The sequence below is a fragment of the Rhinopithecus roxellana genome, chromosome 12, assembly GCF_007565055.1.
Source record: "Rhinopithecus roxellana isolate Shanxi Qingling chromosome 12, ASM756505v1, whole genome shotgun sequence".
In the NCBI taxonomy this organism is placed as follows: domain Eukaryota; kingdom Metazoa; phylum Chordata; class Mammalia; order Primates; family Cercopithecidae; genus Rhinopithecus; species Rhinopithecus roxellana.
In genome coordinates, this window is record NC_044560.1 from 106,941,878 (window position 1) to 106,967,179 (window position 25,302).

General features: G+C 55.3%; 1 protein-coding gene across 1 annotated transcript; it reads left to right on the top strand.

The window, feature by feature from the left end:
• The first annotated feature begins 302 nt into the window (after window positions 1–302).
• On the top strand, window positions 303–25,252 carry NPAS1 (neuronal PAS domain protein 1). The gene is made up of 12 exons (XM_030941931.1): window positions 303–480; window positions 1,512–1,675; window positions 2,129–2,364; window positions 12,244–12,317; window positions 12,607–12,696; window positions 15,806–15,974; window positions 18,546–18,661; window positions 18,902–19,059; window positions 19,920–20,026; window positions 20,465–20,612; window positions 22,266–22,360; window positions 24,667–25,252. Exons 2-12 carry the CDS (start codon window positions 1,554–1,556, stop codon window positions 25,125–25,127), a joined length of 1,776 nt encoding a protein of 591 aa, XP_030797791.1. The 5' UTR covers window positions 303–480; window positions 1,512–1,553; the 3' UTR covers window positions 25,128–25,252.
• Window positions 25,253–25,302: the final 50 nt, after the last annotated feature.

Here is a 25,302-nt window from a genome sequence, read left to right on the forward strand (position 1 = left end):
CTCGTACAGGCGGCTCGGGTGCAGGGTACCCGTCTTGTCTCGAGGGGCTTCTGGGGCACTAGCTGCCTCCTGAAGGGGTGTAGAGACACTGCCCGGACTCCGGTGTTCCCCTCTTGGGGTGGGGAAGCTCCGATCCGAGGTTCTCATTCTGACCCCCGACGTTACCGTGGGGCAAGGAAACTCGGACCCCAGGGTAGCTGGGCCTCCTATCAGGGAAAAGCGAGCGGGGCGGGTCTGGGGGCGGAGACGCGGCGGGCGGGGCTCCGCCAGACCCCGCCCCCGCCCGCCAGCGCTGGCCGCGCGTCTCCAAGTCTGCGAGGCCGAGGTGGGCGCCGAGAGCCGGGCGCCACAGCCCGCGCGTCTCACTGCGCCCCGCGCGCCCCGGGGTCTATGGAGCGGCCCCTCCACGCCGCCCGGCCGGCCCCACGCCGCGCCCGGAGCTTGCTCTGCGGCCAAGTAACCGGACTGGCGGTCCTGCGGGTAGGGGAAGCTTGCAGGCTGGCAGGAGGGAGACTTCTGGGTCCCGGAGGAATGGGGGGCTGGAACTCCAGTGTCCTGGGGGCTACGGGGTCGGGACGAGGGTATCCCGAGGCTGGGGGAAGGGGCGCACGGGTGTTTGGGTCCTGGAGAAATCTGGGGCTGGGAGACCTGGACGCGGGGGTCTGGGGCATCTGGACACCTGGCTGGGAGGTTTGGGGGCGGCCTGGTACCTGCGTTTAGCGGGTGTTCTGAGCGCCTGGTCCTGGAGGAATGAAGACCTAACTGCAAACGTTCCTGGTTCTAGGGTATCAGGAGACCAGGACACCTGGTCCCCGCGTGTCGGGTCAATCCTGGGGGCGTCCTGGGGCAGAAGCTGTGGCGGCTGCGTCCGGGGCTGGGGCTGGCGCGCCGGGGTCTTCAGGGAGGAAGTTGTGGTCGTGGGGATGTGGCGGTCCGGACACGTGGCGCCACCCCGAGAGGCTGGGGGTGATCCTGGGCAGGACACAGGATGGGGGTCCCTGCCCTCTGCCCCCTGCCTCCTTAGCCCAGCCAGGGAAACAGACTGCAGATCCGCGGAGTCAAGACTCCGGGGATGGGCTTGGGGGGCGGGTCCCCGGGGCAGAGGGCTCCGGGGGCTGGAGCGGTGCGTACCTGGCCCGGGAGGCGCCCGCCCCCCGCCCGGCTTGGGCATGCTTGGCACGCAGCGCGCGGGCCGGTTCGATCCGTATGCGCGCCGCGTGCGCCCATTGGTATGCGGGAGCCGGCCCGGCGCGGGCGTGAGGCGGGCGCGCTGGCGGGCGGCGCGGGGGAGGCGGCGGCGGGGCACGTCCTCACCCGGAGCGCCAGCCCCGGGCCGGCTAGGGTGGGAGCTGCGGCCTCCGGACCGAGGCCTCCAGGGAGGGGAAACTGAGGCACTATCCAGCCCCCGTCCCCAGCTCCTTGCTGGGACCCTGAGCCTCGCACGAATCTCAGTTTCCCTAGAAGGTCTCCCGAGGGCACTGAGCGCTGCTTCTGACCCCCTCCCGCTGCAGGAGACTCGGGACTCGGAGCCCGCCTGAGCAAGCCCCCCGGAGATGGCGGCCCCCTATCCCGGCAGTGGCGGCGGAAGCGAGGTCAAATGCGTGGGAGGCCGCGGCGCCAGCGTCCCGTGGGACTTTCTACCCGGGCTGATGGTCAAGGCGCAGTCCGGACCATGGTGAGCAAAGCCCCGCCCTTCTGGCCGCGGCCCCGCCCCCGGGGAGGCGTCCCCGGGACCAGTTCACACCCGATGTTCTGTCTCCATGCCAAGGGGCAGTTCACACCCAGCTCCCTGCCCCGCCCCTTGGGGATGGGTCTTACCTTGAGTTAACTACCGTCCTGAGCCCGCTCTCCTGCGTTCAGCTTCTAGTCCCGGTCCTCAGAATTCACGCCCAACATCTTTAATCTCTCGCCCTTCCTCCTCCTTCCCCCAAGAATTGACACTCGAGGTTCTGTCCCTGGGCCGGAGTATAGAATCCACACTCCGGTCTGCTCCCACCTGCAGAGGTGTAGAATCCACTCCCAACGTCCGGTCCCGTTCCCAAGGCCCCGGGAGGCGGGGCTCCCCCCCAGTTCCCACGCCCCTGAGTCCCGGGGCCCCGCAGACACCTCCTCCGCGCCGCCCGCCCAGCCTGCAGGCGCAGCGCAAGGAGAAGTCCCGGAACGCGGCGCGCTCGCGGCGCGGGAAAGAGAACCTGGAGTTCTTCGAGCTGGCCAAGCTTCTCCCGCTGCCCGGCGCCATCTCGAGCCAGCTGGACAAGGCTTCCATCGTGCGCCTCAGCGTCACCTACCTCCGCCTGCGCCGGTTCGCCGCGCTGGGGGCGCCGCCCTGGGGGCTGAGAGCCGGGGGGCCGCCAGCTGGCCTCGGTGAGTGCGCATGCGCGGGGCAAGGGTCCCAGGGCCCTCGTGGCCGAGTCACTGCAGCCCGGGTCTGAGCTGCGGACCTGCCCTCTCCCAGATGCTTGTCTCTGGAGTCAGCCAGGACCTTTGCGTGCCCCTATCAGGTGGCTTCTGCTCTTCAAGCCTCAGTTTATTAAACTGTCAAATGGGCGCAAGAGGTTGGGAAGCTTTCGTGAATTCTGCCCTAAACAAGGTCCTGGCAGTGCTAGGGGTCACTGGTAAATGCTATTCCTGTATTTTTATTAGGAGAGAGGAATCATTATTACAACCAAAGAAACTCCCAGCTGCATGAGCGGGACAGAGGAGACCCACCCTGACTTGGGACGCCCATTCGCTAATGGGCCAGAGACCCTGGACCCAGACCTGAGGGGCCCCAGAGGGGACGCAAGGACTGTACAGTCTGGGCCCCCAGTTGGAGGAGCAAGAGGGAGACAGTATGATGTGGCGGATGAGATGGGGAACTTCAGGAAGATGCCCCATGTTCCTGTCGCCGCCCAGCCACCCCCCAGATTTGCAACCCCGGGCAGGTCGCCTCACTTCTCTGTGCCTTAATGTGAAGTGGGAAAAACGGTCCAACTTTCCCCAGGAGGCTGAGCAGAGAATCAACCAGGTCATATTTGCAAAGTCCCTGGAAATGCCTAGCTCAGAGCAAGCCACCGCTATGCTGCCAATGCTGTTATCAGCAGTGACCTTGCAGGGCTGCTGGAGGGGTTCGGGGCGTGGAGGAGGGGGCGGTGGGGGCTGCCGCTTTTGGAGCATCTCCTGCCTGTCTGGCACTTTTCTGAGCGCTGGGATCCAGCCGGAGAAACAAACTAGACAAAAGTCCCTGCCCCGGAGCGGCTGGCATCCTAGTGGCCGAGACACAATAAAGAAATAGGCAAAGCAATATAATCTAGAATATGTAAAAATATAAACTCTGTAAGATACAGATAAATATCTAAGTTTATTATTATTACTCAGACTTTATTATTGAGACATAGAAGTGTTGTTATGTTGTTATTACTTCTATTTTATGTGTTTGTTACAGCTTTGCGGTTATGAGGATAAGGTGTGAGTGGTGTTTATCTGAAGTCTCAGGGCGCCCCAGGCTACCCCTGTCCCCACCCCTCCAGGAGAAGAGGGTGTCCTTAGGGTGGGGTTGGAGGGGCTCCAATTCCCCTCCTGCCCCGTCCCAGGGGAAGAGGGGGGAGAGAAAATAGCATTGATTAAGCTCGCAATAAATCACCATTTAAATTTAAATAATCCGGCTTCCCAGGCGGTAATTAGGCGAATTGACTGGCGCGGAGAGAATGCGGCATTAGCGCCGCTGATTACTGTCATTACCGCGAACAACATGTGCGCCGGCGGGGGATAAACATCTTGTCTATTGTCCCCGAGCTGGAGGGGGGGAAGGCGGGGGCTAAGAGAGCCCCGGCGGCGTCCAGCCCCCCATTACCTGGATGGGCATTCCGGGGCTCAGAGGCATCAGAGGCTGGCTGAGGTCACAGCACTGACGTGGCACAACATGGACTTAATCGACCCCACTGGGGCCATGGTGCCAAGTGGAAGTAGGGTCAGGACAGTGTCGGGGTGCTTGGTACTGCGTGGACTCCTATAGTCCCAAAATTGGGAAATTGGGGGTCAGGGGCACTTCTAGCTCTACAGAGTCCCTAACAAGAGGCCAAGCACCTGCTTCCATAGTTCAGAGGAGGAGCTGAGGACAGCGTTTTAGCTGAAGCCACAGAGCAGAGCAGTCGGTCACACTCTCTGAAGGGGAGGGGACTCCCATGCCCTCCTCAGTAATAAGCCGGGCACCATGGCTCACATCCGTAATCCCAGCACTTTGGGGCGCCAAGGTGGGAGGATCGCTTTAGGCCAGGAGTTCGAGACCAGCCAGGGCAACATAGCAAAACCCTGGGCAATATAACAAAACCCTGTCCCTACAAAAATACAAATATTGGCCGAGCAAGCGCGGTGGTTCACGCCTGTAATCCCAGCACTTTGGGAGGCCGAGGTGGGCAGATCAGGAGGTCAGGAGTTCGAGACCATCCTGGCCAACATGGTGAAACCCCGTCTCTACCAAAATACAAGGAATTAGCTGGGCACGGTGGCATGTGCCTGTAGTCCCGGCTACTCAGTAGGCTGAGGCAGGGGAATTGCTTGAACCCAGGAGGGGAAGATTGCAGTGAGCCAAGATCGCGCCACTGCACTCCAGACTGGTGACAGAGCAAGACTCCGTCTCAAAAAATATATAAAATAAAAATAAATAAATAAGCCAGGTTTGGTGGCGCCCGCCTGTGGTCCCTGATACTGAAGAGGCTGAGGTGGGAGGATTGCTTGAGCTGAGGAGGTTGAGGCTGCAGTGAGTCGTGATCGGGCCACTGCACTCCAGCCTGGGCAACAGAGCAAGACCCAGTACCTAAAATAATAACAATAATAGTGATCATATAGAATGTATGCATCAGATCCTGTGATAAGCCCTGTATACAAATAACTCTTTTTCAGAGGGAGGCACTATTATGGTTCCCAAGTTACAGAAGTGTTTGCCCAAGGTCACACCGCTGGGATTCAAACACAGATGACCTGGCCCCAACCTCTCAACCATCATATGTGGTCTGTAGGTCTACAGGAATGGGTTCTAGGTCTCTGCCTCTCTAAGCCTCAGTCCACCATCTGCGAAATGGGACAACAGATGTTTGAGTCTAGCCCTGAGCCTCTGAGTCTGGAGAGGAGACAGCCTAAATCTCACGTCAGCATTCCCTATTCCTTTTTTTTTTTTTTTTTTTTAACGCAGTTTTGTTCTTGTTGCCCAGGCTGGAGTGCAGTGGTACAACCCCTGCCTCCAGGGTTCAAGCAATTCTCCTGACTCAACCTCCTGAATAGCTAGGATTACAGGTGCCCACCACCGCACCCAGCTAATTTTTTGTATTTTTAGTAAAGAGGGGGTTTCACCATGTTGGCCAGGCTGGTCTCGAACTCCTAACCTCCTTATCCTCCCAAAGTGCTGGGATTGCAGATATGAGCCACCGCGCCCGGCCTTTACAGCCTTCTTTCTTCCCATAGCACTTATTGTCATCTGACACTCTGTATTTATCTCGTTATTTTGTGTCATTCACTAACAGCCCCTTGGTTGCTGAGCTTGGAATAGCATCTGGGACACAATGAGGGCTTACTAAATTGTTGAGTGACTGTGGCAGTTGAGGGAAGGAGGGGTGACATATTTATTTATTTATTTATTTATTTATTTATTTATTTATTTATAGACGGAGTTTCACTCTTGTTGCCCAGGCTGGAGTACAATGGTATGATCTCGGCTCACCGCAACCTCCACCTCCTGGGTTCAAGTGATTCTCCTGCTTCAGCTTCCCTAGTAGCTGCGATTACAGGCATGTGCCACCACGCCTGGCTAGTTTTGTATTTTTAGTAGAGACGGGGTTTCTCCATGTTGCTCAGGCTGGTTTCGAACTCCCGACCTCAGGTGATCCACCCGCCTCAGCCTCCCGAAGTGCTGGGATTACAGGCGTGAGCCACCGCGCCCGGCCCTTTTTTTATTTTTTTGAGACAGGGTCTTGCTCTGTCGCCCAGGCTGGAATGCAGTGGTACAATCTTGGTTCACTGCAGCCTCTGCCTGCTGGGCTCAAGAGATCCTCCCACTTCAGCCTTCCAAGTAGCCAGGACTACAGGCATATGCCACTATGCCTAGCTACTTTTTGCTTTTTTTTTTTTTGAGACGGAGTCTCGCTCTGTCGCCCGGGCTGGAGCGCAGTGGCCGGATCTCAGCTCACTGCAAGCTCCACTTCCCGGGTTTAAGCCATTCTCCTGCCTCAGCCTCCCGAGTAGCTGGGACTACAGGTGCCCGCCACCTCGCCCGGCTAGTTTTTTGTATTTTTTAGTAGAGACAGGGTTTCACCGTGTTAGCCAGGATGGTCTCGATCTCCTGACCTCGTGATCTGCCCGTCTCGGCCTCCCAAAGTGCTGGGATTACAGGCTTCAGCCACCGCGCCCGGCCTGCATTTTTTATAGAGACAAGGTCTTACCATGTTGCCCAAGCTGGTCTCACATTCCTGGGATCAAGTGATTTGCCAGCCTTGGCCTCCCAAAGTGTTGGGATTACAGGTGTGAGCCACTGTGGCCTGCCAACGGGTGACTTCTTGGCTCACAGGTCAGGCACAGCCTCGCTGAGGAAGTAACTTTTTTTTTTTTTTTTGAGACAGAGTCTTGCTCTGTCACCCAGGATGGAGTGCAGTGGTGCAATCTCGGCTCACTGCTCACTGCAACCTCCACTTCCCAGGTTCAAGTGATTCGCCTGCCTCAGCCTCCCGAGTAGCTGGGTTACAAGCACACGCCACCATGCCCAGCTAATTTTTGTATTTTTAGTAGAGACAGGGTTTCACCATGTTGGCCAGGCTGTTCTTGAACTCCTGACCTCAGGTGATGCACCCACCTCAGCCTCCCAGAGTGCTGGAATTACAGGTGTAAGCCACTGGGCCCAGCCAAGAAAGTAATCTTTGAGCTGAGGCTCCAAAGAGGTGTGGGAGCGGTTGTGAGAAAAGCTGGAAGAGAGTGGCTCAGCAGAGGGAACAGAAGGTGTAAAGGCCCTGAAGCAGGCAGGGATCAGCTGGCTGGGTGCAGAGCCTCATGCACAGTGGTAGGGGTTTGGCTGCTACCCGCAGTGAGAGGGGAGTCATGGAGGTGGTGAGGGCGGAAGTAGGAGCCCAGTGAGGATGAGGGTGTGGTGGTCCAGCCAGGGCAGCTAGGCTGGGGCCGGGGCTGGGCTGGGGCCATGGGTGGCGGGACACAGGTGACATGGTCAGGTCCAACCCCTGAGACTTGCTTAAAATGCATGTGGGTGTGAGAGACACAGAGGGCGGCCTCCAAGAAACCACCCGAAAAGGCAGAGGTGCCCTGATGTTATCTGTAGTCATACTGAAAAGAAAAGCACGGCCGGCGCAGTGGCTCACACCTGTAATCCCAGCACTTTGTGAGGCTGAGGTGGATGAATCACCTGAGGTCAGGAGTTCGAGACAAGCCTGTCTCGAACAGGAAATATGGCAATATGGTGAAACCCCGTCTCAACTTAAAATACAAAAATTAGCCATGTGTGGTGGTGTGCGCCTGTAATCCCAGCTACTTGGGAGGCTGAGGCAGGAGAATCGCTTGAACCTGGAGGCAGAGGTTTCGGTGAGCTGAGATCACGCCACTGCACTGCAGCCTGGGTGTCAGAGCTAGACTCCGTCTCAAAAAAAAAGAGAATGGTGGCATAACTCCCAGTATTAGGCACCTACTATATGCACTAGCCTATTCAGCTCTATCACTGTAGACCAATTTTACAGATGAGGCTGAGGAAAGTAAAGGCAGAGGTGACCCGGCACTGCCCCACCCCATGGTGCTCACCCCCATGCAGCCCTCAGGCCTGCAGCACTTTGACGATGGGGCATGTGAAGGACCCCTCTCCCGACTTCCCTGGGTGATGAAGCCCCAGCCTCTTCTCTCCAGGACCCAGGGTCAACACATCCCCGAAGGGCAGTTGAGAAGGGCAGGTGACAGGGGAGACCTGGGAACTTGGAAAAGGTCTTGGCTTCTGCCCTTTGCCCCTGGATTCCCCCTCTCTCTGCCCCAAGTCCCCCCGCTCTCTGCACCCAGTTTCCCCCTCCCTCTGCCCCTGGGTCCCCCATCTCTCTGCCCTTGAGTCCCCCTCTCTCTGCCCCTGGGTCCCCCTCTCTCTGCCCCTGCGTCTCCCCCACCAACTCTGCCACCAGGTCCTCCCTCCCTCTCCCACCAGGTCCCCCCTCTCTCTGCCCCCAGGTCCCCATCTCTCCGCCCCCAGGTCCCCATCTCTCTGCCCCTGTGTCCCCCTCTGTCTGTCCCTGGGCCCCCCCTCTCTGTCCCTGGGTCCCCCTCTGTCTGCCCCTGGTCTCCCGTCTCTCTGCTCCTCATGCTCCCTTTCTGTGCAGGAGATGAGGACACTGGGCAGGCTCTGATAAGAACCACAGCAAGTGTTTGTTAAATGGATGAGCGATGTTTGGGTTCTGGACATGGGAGGGCGGATGTGGAAGTGGTGAAAAGTCTCCTGCTGAATGTGGGGGACAGAGGAGTGGGGACATTTTGAGGGGAGAGGGAAAGGAGGAAATAGTGGGAGGCATCGGGGAGTTGGTGGGATGGGGAGGTGGAGGCTGGGGGTAAAAAGACACATCAGTCAGTGATCAGAAGGAGTCTCTGGGGGTCCCTTTCACAGGGCACCGGACCCATGTATGGGAAAGAGCAGGTCCCCAAGCCCCCCCAAGCACACCCCCCAGTCCCGCCGTGCCCGTTAATGTTGTTAATTGCAGCGGTTCAGTCTGACCCAGGCTGATCCTGGGAGAGGGAAAATGAAGGAATTAGCAAAAATGACAGGGGAAAATTGCGACAATTAGCAGGCAGCATTGTTCCTGCCTGTCACCCGGCTGGTTCTGAGCTGTATCTTGAGGGAGGGGGTCCCCGTCACCCCCCCAGCCCCCCAGTAATTGTTCCTGGAGCTCCAGGCGGAGGTGGAGGCAGGGAGGAACAGCCAGGAGGGTGTGGGGTACTCCCGGGAGGAGGAAGCTCAGCCCAGACACTAGGGGGCTGGGGATGCGGGGGCTGCGCGCCCATGGGGGAGGGCGGGGTTTCGCCGCCTGGTGTTTGATGGTCGGGTGATAACAATAGTAATCACACTATTAATACCAGTCCCGCTCTGTGCCGCGGCATCTGCTTCTGCCAGGCCCCAGCCAGGCCCTTTCTGTCTGTTAAGTGGACTGAATGTGTGACCAGCCTGGGAAGTCACCGCTCCTGGCAAACCCGCTTGACAGAGGAGGACACTGAGGCACAGAGAGACAGAGAGGCTGGTCCCAGGGCACACAGCCAGGGAGGGGAAATGCTGGGGCCTGACAGGAGACCTAGTCCCTTAGCCCCATAAGAAACAGGCACTTGGCTGGACGCGGTGGCTCACACCTGTAATCCCAGCAATTTGGGAGGCCGAGGCGGGCGGATCACGAGGTCAGGAGATCAAGACCATCCTGGCTAACACGGTGAAACCCCGTCTCTACAAAAAATACAAAAAATTAGTCAGGCATGGTGGTGGGCACCTGTAGTACCAGCTACTCGGGAGGCTGAGGCAGGAGAATGGCATGAACCCGGGAGGCGGAGCTTGCAGTGAGCTGAGATCGCGCCACTGCACTCCAGCCTGGGCGACAAAGCGAGACTCCGTCTCAAAAAAAAAAAAAAAAGGAGAGAGAGAGAATTCTATGTTAACTTATTGAGAAACCACCAAATTGTTTTCCACAGTGGCTGTACAATTTTACATTCCCACCAGCAATGTACGAGGGTTCCAATTTCACCACATCCTTACCAATACTTACTTTCTGTGTTTTTTTGTTTTGGTTTGGTTTGGTTTGTTTTTTGAGATGGAGTCTCGCTCTGTCGCCCAGGCTGGTATGCAGTGGCATAATCTCGACTCACCTCCTGGGTTCAAGAGATTATCCTGCCTCAGCCCTGAGTAGCTGGAATTACAGGTGCATGCCACCACACCCAGATAATTTTTGTATTTTTAGTAGAGGTAAGGTTTTACCATGTTGGCCAGGCTGGTCTCAAACTCTTGACCTTGTGATCTGCCCACCTCAGCCTCCCAAAGTGCTGGGATTACAGGCGTGAGCCACCGTGCCCGGCCACTATTTTTTTGATGCTAGCCATCCTAGCGGGTGTGGAGTGGTGTCTCATTGTGGTTTTGATTTTCATTTTCATAATGACTAATGTTGAGTATCTTTTCATGTGCTTATTGGCCATTTGTATATCATCTTTGGAGAAATATCTATTCAAGTCCTTTGCCCATTTTTAAAAATATATTTTTTGTAGAGATGAGGTCTCACTGTGTTGCCCAGGCTAGTCTCGATCTCTTGGGCTCAAGCAATCCTCCCACTTCAGCCTCCCAAAGTGCTGAGATCACAGGTATGAGCCACTGTGCCTGGCCCTTTGCCTTTTTTTTTTTTCCAAGATGGAGTCTTACTCTGTCACCCAGGCTGCAGTGCAATGGCCCTAACTCAGCTCACTGCAACCTCCGCCTCCTGGGTTCAAGTGATTTATCCTGCCTCAGCCTCCTGAGTAGGTGGGATTACAGGCACCCGCCATCATGCCCGGCTAATTTTTGTAGCGAATTTTTGGGGTTTCATCATTGCGGTTTTGTAGAGAAATTTTGGGATTTCATCATATTGGCCAGGCTGGTCTCGAACTCCTGACCTCAGGGGATCCACCCACCTCGGCCTCCCAGAGTGTCGGGATTACAGGCATGAGCCACTGCACTGGGCCCCTTTGCCCATTTTTGAATTGTCTTTTTGTTGTTGAGTTGTAAAGTCTCTATCTTCTTCTATTCCTTTATATCCCTCTGTCTCTGTCTCTCAGTCTCCTCTCTGCCTCCTTCTCATCCTTCAGGTCTGAGCTCAAATGTCCCCTCCTTCAACAGCCCTTACCCCATTAGTGTCCATTTTGTACCACCTATTTCATTCTCCATAACACTGGCCACAAAAGGTAATTCTATATTTGTTAGTTTCTTTCTTTTTGTCTTTTTTTTTTTTTTTTTTTTTTTAAGAGATGGAGTTTCACTTTGTTGCCCAGGTTGCAGTGCAGTGGCATGATCTCGACTCACTGCAACCTCCGCCTCCCAGATTCAAGCGATCCTCCCACCTAGCCTCCTGAGTAGCTGGAATTACAGGCCCACGCCACGATGTCCAGCTAATTTTTTTGTGTTTTTAGTAGGGACAGGTTTCACCATGTTGGCCAGGCTGGTCTCAAACTCCTGACCTCAAGTGATCTGTCTGGCTCGGCCTCCCAAAGTGCTTGCATTACAGGCATGAGCCACCTCACCCAGGCTGTTGGTTTTCCTTCCTTCTTTCTTTCTTTCTTTCTTTCTTTCTTTCTTTCTTTCTTTCTTTCTTTCTTTCTTTCTTTCTTTCTTTCTTTCTTTCTTTCTTTCTTTCTTTCTTTCTTTCTCTTTTTTTCTTTCTTTCTTTCTTTCTTTCTTTCTTTCTTTTTCTCTTTTTTTCTTTTCTTTCTTTCCTTCCTTCCTTCCTTCCTTCCTTCCTTCTTTCTTTTTCTTTATTTATTTCTTTCTTTTTTTTGAGACGGAGTCTGGCACTGTCGTCCAGGATGGAGTGCAGTGGCACGATCTCGGCTCAATGCAACCTCCGCCTCCCAGGTTCAAGTGATTCTCCTGCCTCAACCACCCGAGTAGCTGGGACTACAGGCGCCCACCTCCACACCCGGATAATTTTTTTTATTTTTAGTAGAAACGGGGTTTCACCATATTGGCCAGGCTGGTCTCGAACCCCTGACCTTGTGATCCACCCGCCTCGGCCTCCCAAAGTGCTGGAATTACAGGTGTGAGCCACCTCGCCCAGTCTGTTGGTTTCTTATTTATTGATTTTTATGGGATCCCTAAGCAGAGATGTTAGTTTCTTGCTTGCTGTTCAACTGTCCCTGGTCTGAGAGCCCAGTAGGAGTGCGGGGGTTGCTGGGCTGTCCTGGTCACCATTGCACCCCCAGCAATGCCTAGTGCAGGACCATAGGGAGAGTAGATATTCAGGGAGTTTTTGTGAATGAATGGGTGGACGAATGAATGAGTCCCTCTGTGCACCCCCTGGCCCCTCTGTCTCTTGGAGTCAGTCTGTCACTCACTGTCGCACCCACCTGTGTGTCCCACGCCCCAGGTGTCTCCCCCATGGGTGCCCCGATACCCCAAGATGTCTACAGGCCTTAGGGGAAGAGAGGGAGACTGGCTCTTGTAGACTGGCTCCCTGGGGACCTGCCCTGGGCAGGGTCAGCCAGACTAACAGGCTTCATCCTTCCATCTGCCCCCAGCCCCAGGCCGCCGCGGTCCCACGGCGCTGGTCTCCGAAGTCTTCGAGCAGCACCTGGGAGGTCACATCTTGCAGGTGAGTGAGGCCCCTTCCCTCCCCGCTGCTCCTTGCCGCCACCTAGCGGCCGCCTCTGGAGAACAGCAGCCTCTTCAGCATCCATCCATGGTGGGGGTACCTGGACTGGGAAGCCGAATGCTCAAGATCCCCCCATTCCCTGCCCCTTCCGAGGACCACTGAAGTCCCCTCCCCACCAGAACAGTCCACCTCAGGCGGAGACCCAGGTTTCAGAACCTCTTACCACTTGGCGGCTGGACAGAGGGACAACAGGTCCACCCTTCCCCCTGCCTGTCTCTCCCGGCTCTAGTCCCTGGATGGCTTTGTGTTCGCCTTGAACCAGGAAGGAAAATTCCTCTACATCTCAGAGACAGTCTCCATCTATCTGGGTCTCTCACAGGTAAGGGACCCCCAGTGGACCTGGATTGGCACAGCCACCATCTCCCTTGCCAGGCCCATGCATGCCCTTCCTCTCTCCTGGCCTCACCATTGCAGCAAGAAAAATGGACTGGATCTCTGTGGTCCCCAAAGTCCTTGGCAACCCACATGGCACCCAACACGGTTCATCCTCAAAGGCAGAGAAGGGCTATTTTTTATTTTTATGTTTTTATTTATTTATTTATTTATTTATTATTTATTTATTTTTTTTTTGAGATGGAGTTTTGCTCTTGTTGCCCAGGCTGGAGTGCAGTGGCGCGATCTCGGCTCACTACAACCTCCACCTCCCAGGTTCAAACAATTCTCCTGCCTCAGCCTCCCGAGTAGCTGGGACTATAGGCACGTGCCACCACACCCGGCTAACTTTTTGTATTTTTAGTAGAAACGGGGTTTTACCGTGTTAGCCAGGATAGTCTAGATCTCCTGATCTCGTGATCCACCCGCCTCAGCCTCCCAAAGTGCTAGGATTACAGCATGAGCCACTGTGCCCGGATGAGGAGGGCTGTTAAAGTAACAGGTAGATCTGAGGAAAGCAGGTTCACTGAAAGATCAGTTTGCCAATGACTGGCGGGCCAGATGCACCATATTTGCCAACACTTGTTTCCTCTTAATAATTTTAAAGGTTTAGAGGCCCGGCACACCGGCTCATGCCTATAATCCCAACACTTTGGGAGGCTGAGGCAGGAGGATCACTTGAGGCCAGGAATTCAAAACCAGCCTGGGCAACACAGTGAGACATCCCACCACTACCACCCCCTCCATCTCTACAAAAAAAACTTAGAAATTAGCCAGGCATGGTGGCACACTGTTGTCCTAGCTACTCAGGAGGTTAAGATGGGAGGATTGCTTGAGCCCATGGGGTCAAGGCGGCAGTGAGCCGTGATGGAGCCACTACACTCCAACCTGGACAATAAAGTGAGGCTCTGCCTTAAAAAAGAAAAAAGAAAAAGAAAAAGGTCTAGAGCAATTAGTATTGGAAGGGATTGAGGTATTGAGGTTTACTGGCTTTGGAAGGTTTTTGTGGTGTTCTGGTTGATCGGCTTGCATTTCTGTCTTTATCTCAAGCTCTTGTTTTCACCCCAGCTCCTGCAGTTGGAGGCTAATGAGTAAGTAAAAGAAGGGCAGATGGCCGGGCACAGTGGCTCACACCCATAATCCCAGCACTTTGGGAGGCCGAGGTAGGCGAATCACCTGAGGTTGGGAGTTCAAGACCAGCCTGACCAACATGGAGAAACCCCATCTCTCTACTAAAAAAAAAAAAAAAAATACAAAATTAGCCAGGTGTGGTGGTGGACACCTGTAACCCCAGCTACTTGGGAGGCCGAGGCAGGATAATCACTTGAACCCGGGAAGTGGAGGTTGCAGTGAGCCGAGATCGTGCCATTGCACTCCAGCCTGGGCAACAAGAGTGAAACTCCATCTCAAAAAAAAAAAAAAAAAAAAAAAAAGGTGGTCGGGGGAGGGCAGGAAGACCTACTGAAAGCCCCATCCTTGGAGCACTGGCATCTCACAGTACCTTAAGCTTTGCTGGTCCCTCCAATACAAACTGCTATCAACTGTGATCATTTTTACAAATATTTTTTGCAAATAGGAAATTTGGGAAATTCAGTGCATTGGCAACTTGTGAGTGGCCTTTCAGTGAGATTCCCGGAGGAGGAAAACACCAAAAGGAGGGGAATTTGGACAAGAGGATGGGAAGGAGGAAGAGTGGAGGAAAGGCTTGGCTGGGTGTGGTGGCTAACGCCTGTAATCCCAGCACTTTGGGAGGCGAAGGTGGGCAGATCACCTGAGGTCAGAAGTTTGAGACCAGCCTGGGCAAGATGGTGAAACCCGGTGTCTACTAAAAATACAAAATTAGCTGGGTGCAATGGCAGATGCCTGTCCTAGCTACTCTGGAGGCTGAGGCAGGAGAATCATTTGAACCTGGGAGGCAGAGGTTGCAGTGAGCCAAGATTGCCCCATTGCACTCCAGCCTGGGCAACGAGAGCAAAACTGTCTCAAAAACAAAACAAAACAAAAAGGCCAGGCACGGTGGCTCACGCCCATAATCCCAGCACTTTGGGAAGCCAAGGCGGGCAGATCACCTGAGGTCGGGAGTTTGAGACCAGCCTGACCAACATGAAGAAACCCCATCTCTACTAAAAATACAAAATTAGCCAGGTGTATTGGTGCATGCCTGTAATGCCAGCTACTTGGGAGGCTGAGGCAGGAGAATTGCTTGAACCTGGGAGGCAGAGGTCGTGGTGAGCCAAGATCACATCATTGCACTCCAGCCTGAGCAACAAGAGTGAAACTCCATCAAAAAAAAAAAAAAAAAAAAAAAAAAGCAGAAGAAGTAGTAAAGGCTTGAAGCTGTTGGAGCTGGTGTGGGAGAGGATTTAATGAGGGGGAGGAGCCCAGAGGGATAACAGTCTGAGGGAAGCACGTGATCCCCAAGCTGAGGGGCAATAGGAGTCATGGCAGCCATGGTGGTCAGGTAAGTAACTTGCAGAGGCATCTTTGAACTGTAGGTCAGAAGACCAGTGAGGACACAAGGGCAGAAACACAGTGGGGAGAAGATGGGGGCCTGGATCAAGGGAGGCAGGGAGAGAAGGGGACTGCTGGGAGAGAGATTTACAAGGTAGAATTGAATGTAAAAGTGTTTGACTGAAAAGCTCTAACTCTTTGAGAGCTTAAAAACCACTCCCCTGTTTGTATCTTGAATCTCATTCCTGCTGGGATACCCAGTGATTCATGCCAGGGCACAGTTGTTTGCTGTATGGGGGTGGCACTGAGTAAGCAGGAGTTGGGTAAACGGAGGCTCTGACACCTCCCACCCATGCCCCACTCCCACACAGTCCCTTAATACAGTGGGCGGGGAAAAATCCTTACTAATCACTAGGTATGAAGCGAGAAGAATCTAAGTTGGTATCTTCCGTTTGAAAGGTAATTTTTTTTTTTTCCTTAAAAAAATACACTGGCATGAAGCGCACCTGCATGCAGGCAAATGAGGCAAGGCTGAGCCCAGCGGGCGGGCGAGTTACTGCGCGCGCACCTCACCCGCCCCCTGCATTCACCTCCTTCGCCGGCAGGTGGAGATGACGGGCAGCAGTGTCTTCGACTACATTCACCCTGGGGACCACTCGGAGGTGCTGGAGCAACTGGGGCTGCGGACCCCGACCCCCGGCCCCCCAACCCCGCCCTCCGTCTCCTCCTCTTCCTCATCCTCTTCCTCTTCGCTTGCGGATACCGCCGAGATCGGTAATTCTAAGGGCTCCCAAATAATGAACTCTGAGGGTAGATCGGGGGACGCCCGCTGTACTGTATCTAGCCATGCCACGTTTATACAAAAAGCACTGAAGTTAGAGCTGTGTAGAACGAATCTTTGCAAAAGGAATCGGAGTATAAATTGAGGCGGTGAGACTTGGCTCCTTAAGCTTGCCAAGCTCTCAAAGATTTGAGCTACAGAAAGACCCCCCTGGCTGCTGAAAGGAGTTGGGAGAGGCTTAGGTAAATAAAAAGGCAGGCTTATAGGGAATGTACGCTGGGCTGTGCCTTTAAATACATAATCACATTACATAACTACATTAGGGCCGGGTGCGGCGACTTGCGCCTGTAACCCCAGCACTTCGGGAGGCCCAGCGGGTCGGATCACTTGAGCTCAGTTGGAGACCAGCCTGGGCAACTTAGTGAAACCCCATCTCTACAAAAATTACGAAAAAGGCCAGGCGCGCTGGCGCACACCTGTGACCCCAGCACTTTGGGAGGCCGAGGCGGGTGGATCACCTAAAGTCAGGAGTTCGAGACCAGCCTGGCCTGCACAGTGAAACCCCATCTCTACTAAAAAAAAAAAAAAAAAAAAAATTAGCTGGGTATGGTGGCACGTGTCTGTAGTCCCAGCTACTCGGGAGGCTGAGGCAGGAGAATCACTTGAACTCAGGAGATGGAGGTTGCAGTGAGCAGAGATTGTGGCACTGCACTCCAGCCTGGGCAAGTCCAAGACTCTGTCTCCAAAAAAAAACAAAAAAGAAAAGAAAAAAAAAACAAACATTAGCTGGGCATGATGACATATGCCAGTGGTCCCAGCTACTTGGGAGGTGACAGGATGGCTTGAGCCTTGGGGACAGAGGTTGCAGTGAGGAGATCACATCACTGACTCCAACCTGGGTGACAGAATCAGTGTCTCAAAAAAAAAAAAAAAAAACAACGCAGGGTGCGGTGGCTCACGCCTGTAATCCCAGCACTTTGGGAGGCTGAGGCGGGCGGATCACCTGAGGTCGGGAGTTTGAGATCAGCCTGGCCAGCATGGTGAAACCCCGTCTCTACTAAAAATACAAAAATTAGCTGGGCATGGTGCAGGCGCCTGTAATTCCAACTACTCAGGAAGCTGAGGCAGGAGAATCGCTTGAACCCAGGAGGCGGAGGTTGCAGTGAGCCGAGATCACGCCACTGCACTCCGAGCAAGACTCCGTCTCAAAAAAAAAAAAAAAAATGCATTAAATCTTAAGCACAGCCCCACAATGCAGGAACTGTTATCTCCATTTTACAGCAGAAAACTGAGGCACAGCGCAGAGAGGTTAAGTTAATTGCCCCAGATCACACAGCTATAAGTGACTGAGTTGGATTCCAGCCCAGGTCTGTCTGCTCCGGGGTCAGCAAGCCTAACCCTTCTCTCCAGTGGAAATTTCCACTCCCAGTGTGTATGGGAGGGAGGGTGCTGCAGATTACCCTGCCGGCTCTTTTTAGCTCTGAGATGTTGGGGGCCTATGAGGCTAACTATCCTGTAAATAGGATTTTCCAATCTTGGGTTTGCTTAACACCAAAAACATCTGAGACATCAGCTGTGCTTGCAAGCGTGGGGCGATGTCTGCAACACGTGCAGGCTGTTGGGGAGCGGGACTGTGTTCGTACCTGAGTTTGAGGCACAGGGTCATCTGTGTGTGAGCATATTTTTAGGACTGTTTTGTGGGGGTTACAGAAGGATCTGAATTTGTGAGTCTTATCTGTTGCTATTCCCCAATCCCCTGTTCTGGGCCAGCCCCTGTCCTGGTGACACACTAGTGACCATGACAGCTCCAGCACCACCCACCTGGGGCTCCCAGTCCTGTGAGGGGAGACCGACATGTCCTCAGACAGTGGCAACCCAGATGGGGCAGGGCTGGGATAGGGGAACTCAGAGGGGATGGCTGACCCAGCCTGGGGTCAGGGAGGGCTTCTTGGAAGAGAAGTCTCCGCTGAGACCTGGAGGATGGGGCCTGAGAGGTGGGCTTTCTTCTAAAGGCCCTAGGGAGCTATGGCAGGTTCAGAGCAAGGGAGGGTCGGGGCGGGTTTCAGCATTAGAAAGATGTGGATGGGGCCAGGCGTGGTGGCTCACGCCTGTAATCCCAGCACTTTGGGAGTCCGAGGCAGGCAGATGATGAGGTCAAGAGATCGAGACCATCCTGGCCAACATGCCAAAACCCCATCTCTATTAAAAATACAAAAACTGGCTGGGCGTGATGGCACACGCCTGTAATCCCAACTACCTGGGAGGCTGAGGCAGGATAATTGCTTGAACTGAGGAGGCAGTGAGCCGAGATCGTGTCACTGCACTCTAGCCTGGCGACAGAGTGATACTCAGTCTCAAGAAAAAAAAAAAGATGCGGATGGCTGCCACATAGGGAAGCCCATATACTGTCCCCATGAGCTTGCAAAGCCATCAGGCATGTTTCTGAGTGCGGCTGTGGTCTGGTGGGCATCTTGTGTCTATGTCCGGCTGGCTCTGCAAGGGTCAGGGTGGCCTGTGCGTTTCCTCTTCAGGACCCCATAACCTTCCTTCGCTCTCTGTCCCAGAGGCCAGCCTCACCAAGGTGCCCCCCTCCTCCCTGGTCCAGGAGCGCTCCTTCTTTGTCCGCATGAAATCCACGCTCACCAAAAGGGGGCTGCACGTCAAGGCCTCGGGGTACAAGGTGGGTGTGAGCAGTCAGGCTCCTGTATTCCAGCCAGCCATGTCCTCAGATTGAGGGTGACCAAGGGAACCAGGCTGGTGGCTTCACTGACTGCAGGTGGCTTAGGGAACTCAGTCTGGGAATGGGGGGGTGGTCACACAGTGCCCAGCACTGTGGGGGACAGCGGGAACCCAGCCCAGTGATGGTCCTCTTGCCGCCACCGGCCCGCCTTGCCCCTCCAACCATGCCCACCACCAGCAGGTCATCCACGTGACTGGACGCCTTCGGGCCCACGCCCTGGGCCTTGTGGCCCTCGGGCACACGTTGCCCCCGGCCCCCCTGGCTGAGCTGCCACTCCACGGACACATGATCGTCTTCCGTCTCAGCTTGGGTCTCACCATCCTTGCCTGTGAGAGCAGGTACCGGGGTTGGGGGCTGTGGCGGGTGGATCGGGGTCACAATGGAGATCTGGGGGTACATGGGAAGTCAGAGGGAGTGCCAGGTCTGCAGGGTACGGCACTGGGGAACCATGGGAGGCGGGACAGCAGTGGAGGGACAGGATGATAGGGAGAAGGGAGGGAAGGCAGGGGACCAGGGCAGAGGCCTGGCCCAGGGGTGCCTTCGGGGATGGAAGAGGGGCTGTGTCTTGGGTCCAGGCCCTCCTTCTGGGGCTGCAGAGCTTGGCCCATCTCAGCCCATTTCTCTGGCCTCTCATCTCCCATCCATTTCCTCTCCTGCACTCCACAGTGGAGACAAATGAAGTGCTGAAATAGCCCCATGCTCTGAGGCCTCCAGGGTACCTAGGGCCTTGCCACTCAGCATCCGCCTGAATGCTCACGGCTACCCCGGGAGAGACACTGTTTTGTGGTTTGTTTTGAGACGGAGTCTCACTCTGTCACACAGGCTGGAGTGCAATGACATGATCTCAGCTCACTGCAACCTCCACCTCCCAGGTTCAAGTGATTCTCCTGCCTCAGCCTCTCAAGTAGCTGGGATTATAGGCATGCACCACCACAACCAGCTAATTTCTGTATTTTTAGTAAAGACAGCGTTTTACCATCTTAGGCAGGCTGGTCTCGAACTCCTGAGCTCCAGTGATCCGCATGCCTCAGCCTCCCAAAGTGTTGGGATTACAGGTGTGAGCCACCACACCTGCCAACACCGTTATTGCACCCATTTTACAGCAAGGGTTTGAACCCCAGGTGACTCTGGAGCCAACTCTGCCTCTCCCCCAACCCCGTGGTCTTGGACTCCTCCCCTCTTCTCTGTCACCCCCCAGAGTCAGCGACCACATGGACCTGGGGCCCTCAGAGCTGGTGGGCCGCAGCTGCTACCAGTTCGTCCACGGACAGGATGCCACCAGGATCCGCCAGAGCCATGTGGACTGTGAGACCCACCTCCACCCACCACGCCTGCCTACCACCCCCCCCCCCGACCCGAGTACCCCACTCCCTGGTCCCTGGAAGTCCTTCAGGGCTGCCCACAGTGCCTCCTGCTGCACCTACAGCTCCAGGGACTCCGTTTAGCACTGGAAGAGCAGCAAGGAGACTGAGCGATGCCTCAGGATGTTGCGGGTGGGGGGGTGTCAGCGGGGCTGTGGGGTCTCCAAAACACCCAAGAGGCCTCACTGCTGGACTACCTCTCAGTCTCTCTGACTCTGCCTTTCTCTCTGTGCTTTCACCTTTATCTCTTCTTCCCACTGTCTCCCTGCCCACTCCCCTGCTCTCTCTCACTCCTCCTGTCTCCTCCTATCCACCTGTCTCTGTCTCCTCCCTGTCCCCACCCCACCCCTTCCCGTCTCTCCCACCCCTGGGCTGGGCCCAGTGCTGGACAAGGGTCAGGTGATGACAGGTTACTACCGTTGGCTGCAGCGCGCCGGGGGCTTCGTGTGGCTGCAATCCGTGGCCACAGTGGCTGGGAGCGGGAAGAGCCCCGGGGAGCACCATGTGCTCTGGGTCAGCCACGTGCTCAGGTGAGGGCTGTGCCCACCCCTCCTGCAGGGGACTCGGGGCCCTGCTGTCTCTCCCCACCTCCGGTGAGGGTGCTTCGGAGAGGGCTTCTAGAATGGGACAAGCCCTCTGCAGATAGGAAGGGGAAGGAGGGGGAGGATGGTGAGAGCAGAGGCCCAGAGTGGAACGGTCTTGCTGGCAGGAGACAGAGGAGTCACCAGGGGGAGGGGGACAGTATCTCTGAGGAAGGCAGGGGCAGGCTCACAGCCTCCTTAGGCTCAGGTGACGGGTCTGAACTCTTGACTCTGGGGCACTGGGGAGCCATGGCAGGCTCTTACCAGGGGAGGCCCACAGAGCACAGCAACTAATGGAAAGAAGCAGTGAGGGGTGTTCCAAGCAGAGAAAGGGTTCCAAGCAACAGCCTGACCCTAAAGGTAATGCTTGGGGTGGGAGTAGAAAGCAGTGAGAAACCAGCCTGAAGATGATGGCCTGGCCTTTTGGTGCAGGGGCACTGCGGAGCCACAGAAAGCTTTAGAGCTGGAGAGGATCATAGTCAAATCTGCTTTTTAGAAAGACTGCTCTAGACCGGACATAGTGGCTCATGCCTGTAATCCCAACAATTTGGGAGGCTGAGGCAGGTAGTTTGCCTGAGCCCACCAGCTGAAGACCAGCCTGGGCAACAAAGTGAGGTCTCATCTCTATAAAAAAAAAAATTTTTTTTTAATTGGCCAGTTACAGTGGCATGCACCTGTGGTCCCAGCTACTCCAGAGGCTGAGGTGGGAGGATCACCTGAGCCCAGGAGGTCAAGGCTGCAGTGAGCTGTGACCGTGCCACTGCACGCCAGCCTGGGCAACAGAGTGAGACCCTGTCTCAAAAAAAAAAAAAAAAAAGGAAAAAACACCCTTCTAGGCCAGGTGCAGTGGCTCACGCCTGGAATCCCAGCACTTTGGGAGGCCAAGGCTGGTGGATCATGAGGTCAAGAGTTCAAGACCAGCCTGGTCAAGATGGTGAAACCTTGTCTCCACTAAAAATAAAGAAAATTAGCCGGGCGTGGTGGCATGCACCTGTAATCCCAGCTACTCGGGAGGCTGAGGCAGGAGAATTACTTGAACCTAGGAGGCGGAAGTTGCAGTGAGCCAAGTTCATGCCACTGCACTCCAGCCTGGGCGACAGAGTGAGACTCCGTCTCAAAAAAAAAAAAAACAACCCTTCTAGCTGCCATGAAGGAGGCACTGAGGGACAAGATGGGCGCTGGAGGACCAGGGCAGAGGCTGGGGCCAGTCCTGGGAAGTGCCAGACTCTATGGGGGAGGAGACCATCTTCTGCCCAGGTCTCTGGCTTTGCTGAGCCCGGATTTGAGCTCCTGAGAGGAACAGCAGGTTTGAAAGGGCGATGCAGACATCAGATAGGCATGAGGTGCCAGAGGACACACAGGTGGTGACATCCAGGTGGCCACCGGCTATCCAGGTCTGGCCTTAGGAGCGAGGGCCACGCCAGGCTAGGAATCAACCCGGAGTTTAGAGATTTGGTGATGAGCCCTGTAAATGCCTCAGGATGGGGATCCACCTTTACCCATAGGGGTGTCCACACTTACTGCCACAAGTTGGGTAAAGCAGGAGGGAGTCCTAAGAGGCCAAGGACCCCTGGCTCCTAACCGCATCCATCTTGTCCCCAGCCAAGCCGAGGGTGGCCAAACTCCTTTGGATGCCTTCCAGCTTCCAGCCAGAGTGGCCTGTGAGGAGGCATCCAGCCCGGGGCCAGAGCCCACAGGTGAGCCCCACTTCCCACCTCAGGCCCTGGGAAGCTCCAAGGAACCTTTGGGTCCCGGCTGTCCATTCCAGAAGCCACTAGCCACATGCAGCCATTTATATGCAATTAAAATTAAAATCCAGGCCGGGTGCGGTGGCTCACGCCTGTAATCCCAGCACTTTGGGAGGCTGAGGCGGGTGGATCACAGGGTCAAGAGATCGAGACCAACATGGTGAAACCCCATCTCTACTACAAATACAAAAATTAGCTGGGCGTGGTGGCGGGCGCCTGTAGTCCCAGCTACTTGGGAGGCTGAGGCAGGAGCTTGGAATGGCATGAACCCGGGAGGCAGAGGTTACAGTGAGCCAAGATTGCACCACTGTACTCCAGCCCGGCAACAGAGCGAGACTCTGTCTCGAAAAAAAAAAAATTTAAAATCCAGGCCGGGCCTGGTGACTCACGCCTGTAATCCCAGTACTTTGGGAGACCGAGGCAGGCAGATCACGAGGTCAGGAGATGGAGAACATCCTGGCTAATAATGGTGAAACCCCATCTCTACTAAAATACAAAAAATTAGCCGGGCGTGGTGCCGTGCTCCTGTAATCCCAGCTACTCGGGAGGCTGAGGCAGGAGAATCGCTTGAACCCAGGAGGCAGAGGTTGCAGTGAGCCGAGATCACGCCACTGCACTCCAGTCTGGGTGACAGAGCAAGATTCCGTCTCAAAAAAAAAAAAAAAATTAGCTGGGCATGATGGCATGTGCCTGTAGTCCCAGCTACTCAGGAGGCTGAGGCAGGAGAGTCGCTTCTACCCAGGAGTCAGAGGTTGCAGTGAGCTGAGATTATACCACCGCACTCCAGCCCGGGCGACAGAGCGAGACTCCATCTCACCAAAAAAAAAAAAAAAAAAAAAAAAAAATTAAAATCCAAGCCAGGCGTGTTGGCTTATGCCTGTAAACCCAGAACATTGGCAGGCCAAGGTAAAAGAACTGCTCTAGCCTAAGAGTTCAAGACCAGCGTGGGCAACATAGTGAGAACCTGTCTCAACAAAAAATTTTAAAAATTAGCCAAGCCGGGTATGGTGGTATGCACCCATAGTCCTAGGTCCTCAGGCTGAGGTGGTAGGATTGCTTGAGCCCGGGAGTTAGAGGTTGCAGTGCACTGTGACGGCTGCACTGCACTCCAGCCTGGGTGGCGGGGTGAGACCTCGTCTCAAAAAAATCTATTTACTTTTTTTGGGGAACAGAGTTTCACTCTTATTGCCCAGGCTGGAGTACAATAGCACAATCTCAGCTCACTGCAACCTCCGCCTCCTGGGTTCAAGCGATTCTCCTGCCTCAGCCTCCCAAGTAGCTGGGAATACAGGCACCCACCACCATGCCCGGCTAATTTAATATTTTTAGTAGAGACAGGGTTTTGCCATGTTGGCCAGGCTGGTCTCGAACTCCTGACCTCAGGTGATCCACCCGCCTCAGCCTCCCAAAGTGCTGGGATTATAGGCGTGAGCCACCTTGCCCTGCAAAGAAACAAAAACAAACAAAAAAACACTTTAAATCCATGTCCTCACTCACACCTGCCACATTTTGCGTGCAGGGTGGCCACATGTGGCCAGTGGCTGCTTTGTGGGACAGTGCGGATGTAGAACATTTCCATTACCACAGAAAGCTCTATCCTGGAAACTTCCATTGAACAGCACAGGTCTGGGTTTCTTGATTTCTGCTCTACTGACATTTTAGGGCCAGGTGATTCTGTGTTGGGGGGACACTATGGGATGTTTATTTAACAGCATCCTTGGCCTCTACCCTCTAGATGCCATTGGTACCCTCCCCAGAGTTGTGACACCCCAAAATATCTCCAGACATTGCCAGGCTCTCCTGGGGACAGAACCACTCCCAGCTGGCCGGGCGCAGTGGCTCACGCCTGTAATCCCAGCACTTTGGGAGGCTCAGGCAGGCAGATCACCTGAGGTCAAGAGTCTGAGACCAGTCTGGCCAACATGGGGACACCCCATCTCTACTTAAAATAGAAAAATTAGCTGGGTGTGGTGGCGTGCCCTGTAATCCCAGCTACTCGAGAGGCTGAGGCAGGAGAATAGCTTGAACCCTAGAGGCGGAGGTTGCAGTGAGCCCAGATGGTGCTAGTGCACTCCAGCCTGGGGGACAAAGCAAGACTCTCTCTCAAAAAAAAAAAAAAAAAAAAAAAAAAAAAAAAAAAGAACCACTCCCAGCTGAGAACTACAGGTCTGGCCCATCGAGCACAGCTCCATTCCAAAGATAGGAAGACTGAGGGCTGGGGACATATACAGGCCCTGAGCATCTTCCTCTTCCAGAGCTAGAGCCTCCGACTGAAGGGAAGCAGGCTGCCCCGGCGGAGAACGAGGCCCCCCAGACCCAGGGCAAACGCATTAAAGTGGAGCCCAGCCCGAGGGAAACCAAAGGCTCAGAGGACAGTGGCGACGAGGATCCCTCCGGCCACCCCGCCACCCCGCGGCCCGAGTTCACCTCTGTCATCCGGGCAGGGGTCCTGAAGCAGGATCCGGTGCGGCCATGGGGCCTGGTGCCTCCCGGGGACCCCCCGCCCGCCCTCCTGCACGCGGGCTTCCTGCCGCCGGTAGTGCGAGGCCTGTGCACGCCCGGCACCATCCGCTACGGCCCCGCGGAGCTGGGCCTGGTGTACCCGCACCTGCAGAGGCTGGGTCCGGGCCCCGCGCTCCCGGAGGCCTTTTACCCGCCCTTGGGCCTGCCCTACCCCGGGCCCGCGGGCACCAGGCTGCCGCGGAAGGGGGAATGAGGACTGGCAGAGCCGCCGGCACTGGACCCTGCGACGACCGGGGACTCCCCGGGACAGCGGGCCCGGCTGTGCCCGTAGCCCTGAGAATTAAACGCCAGCTCTCCCTGCAGTGGTTTGGGCTCCGGGCTCTGAGCTCCTCTGTCCATTTCTGTCTCCCCCCCCGGGTCCTCTCCTC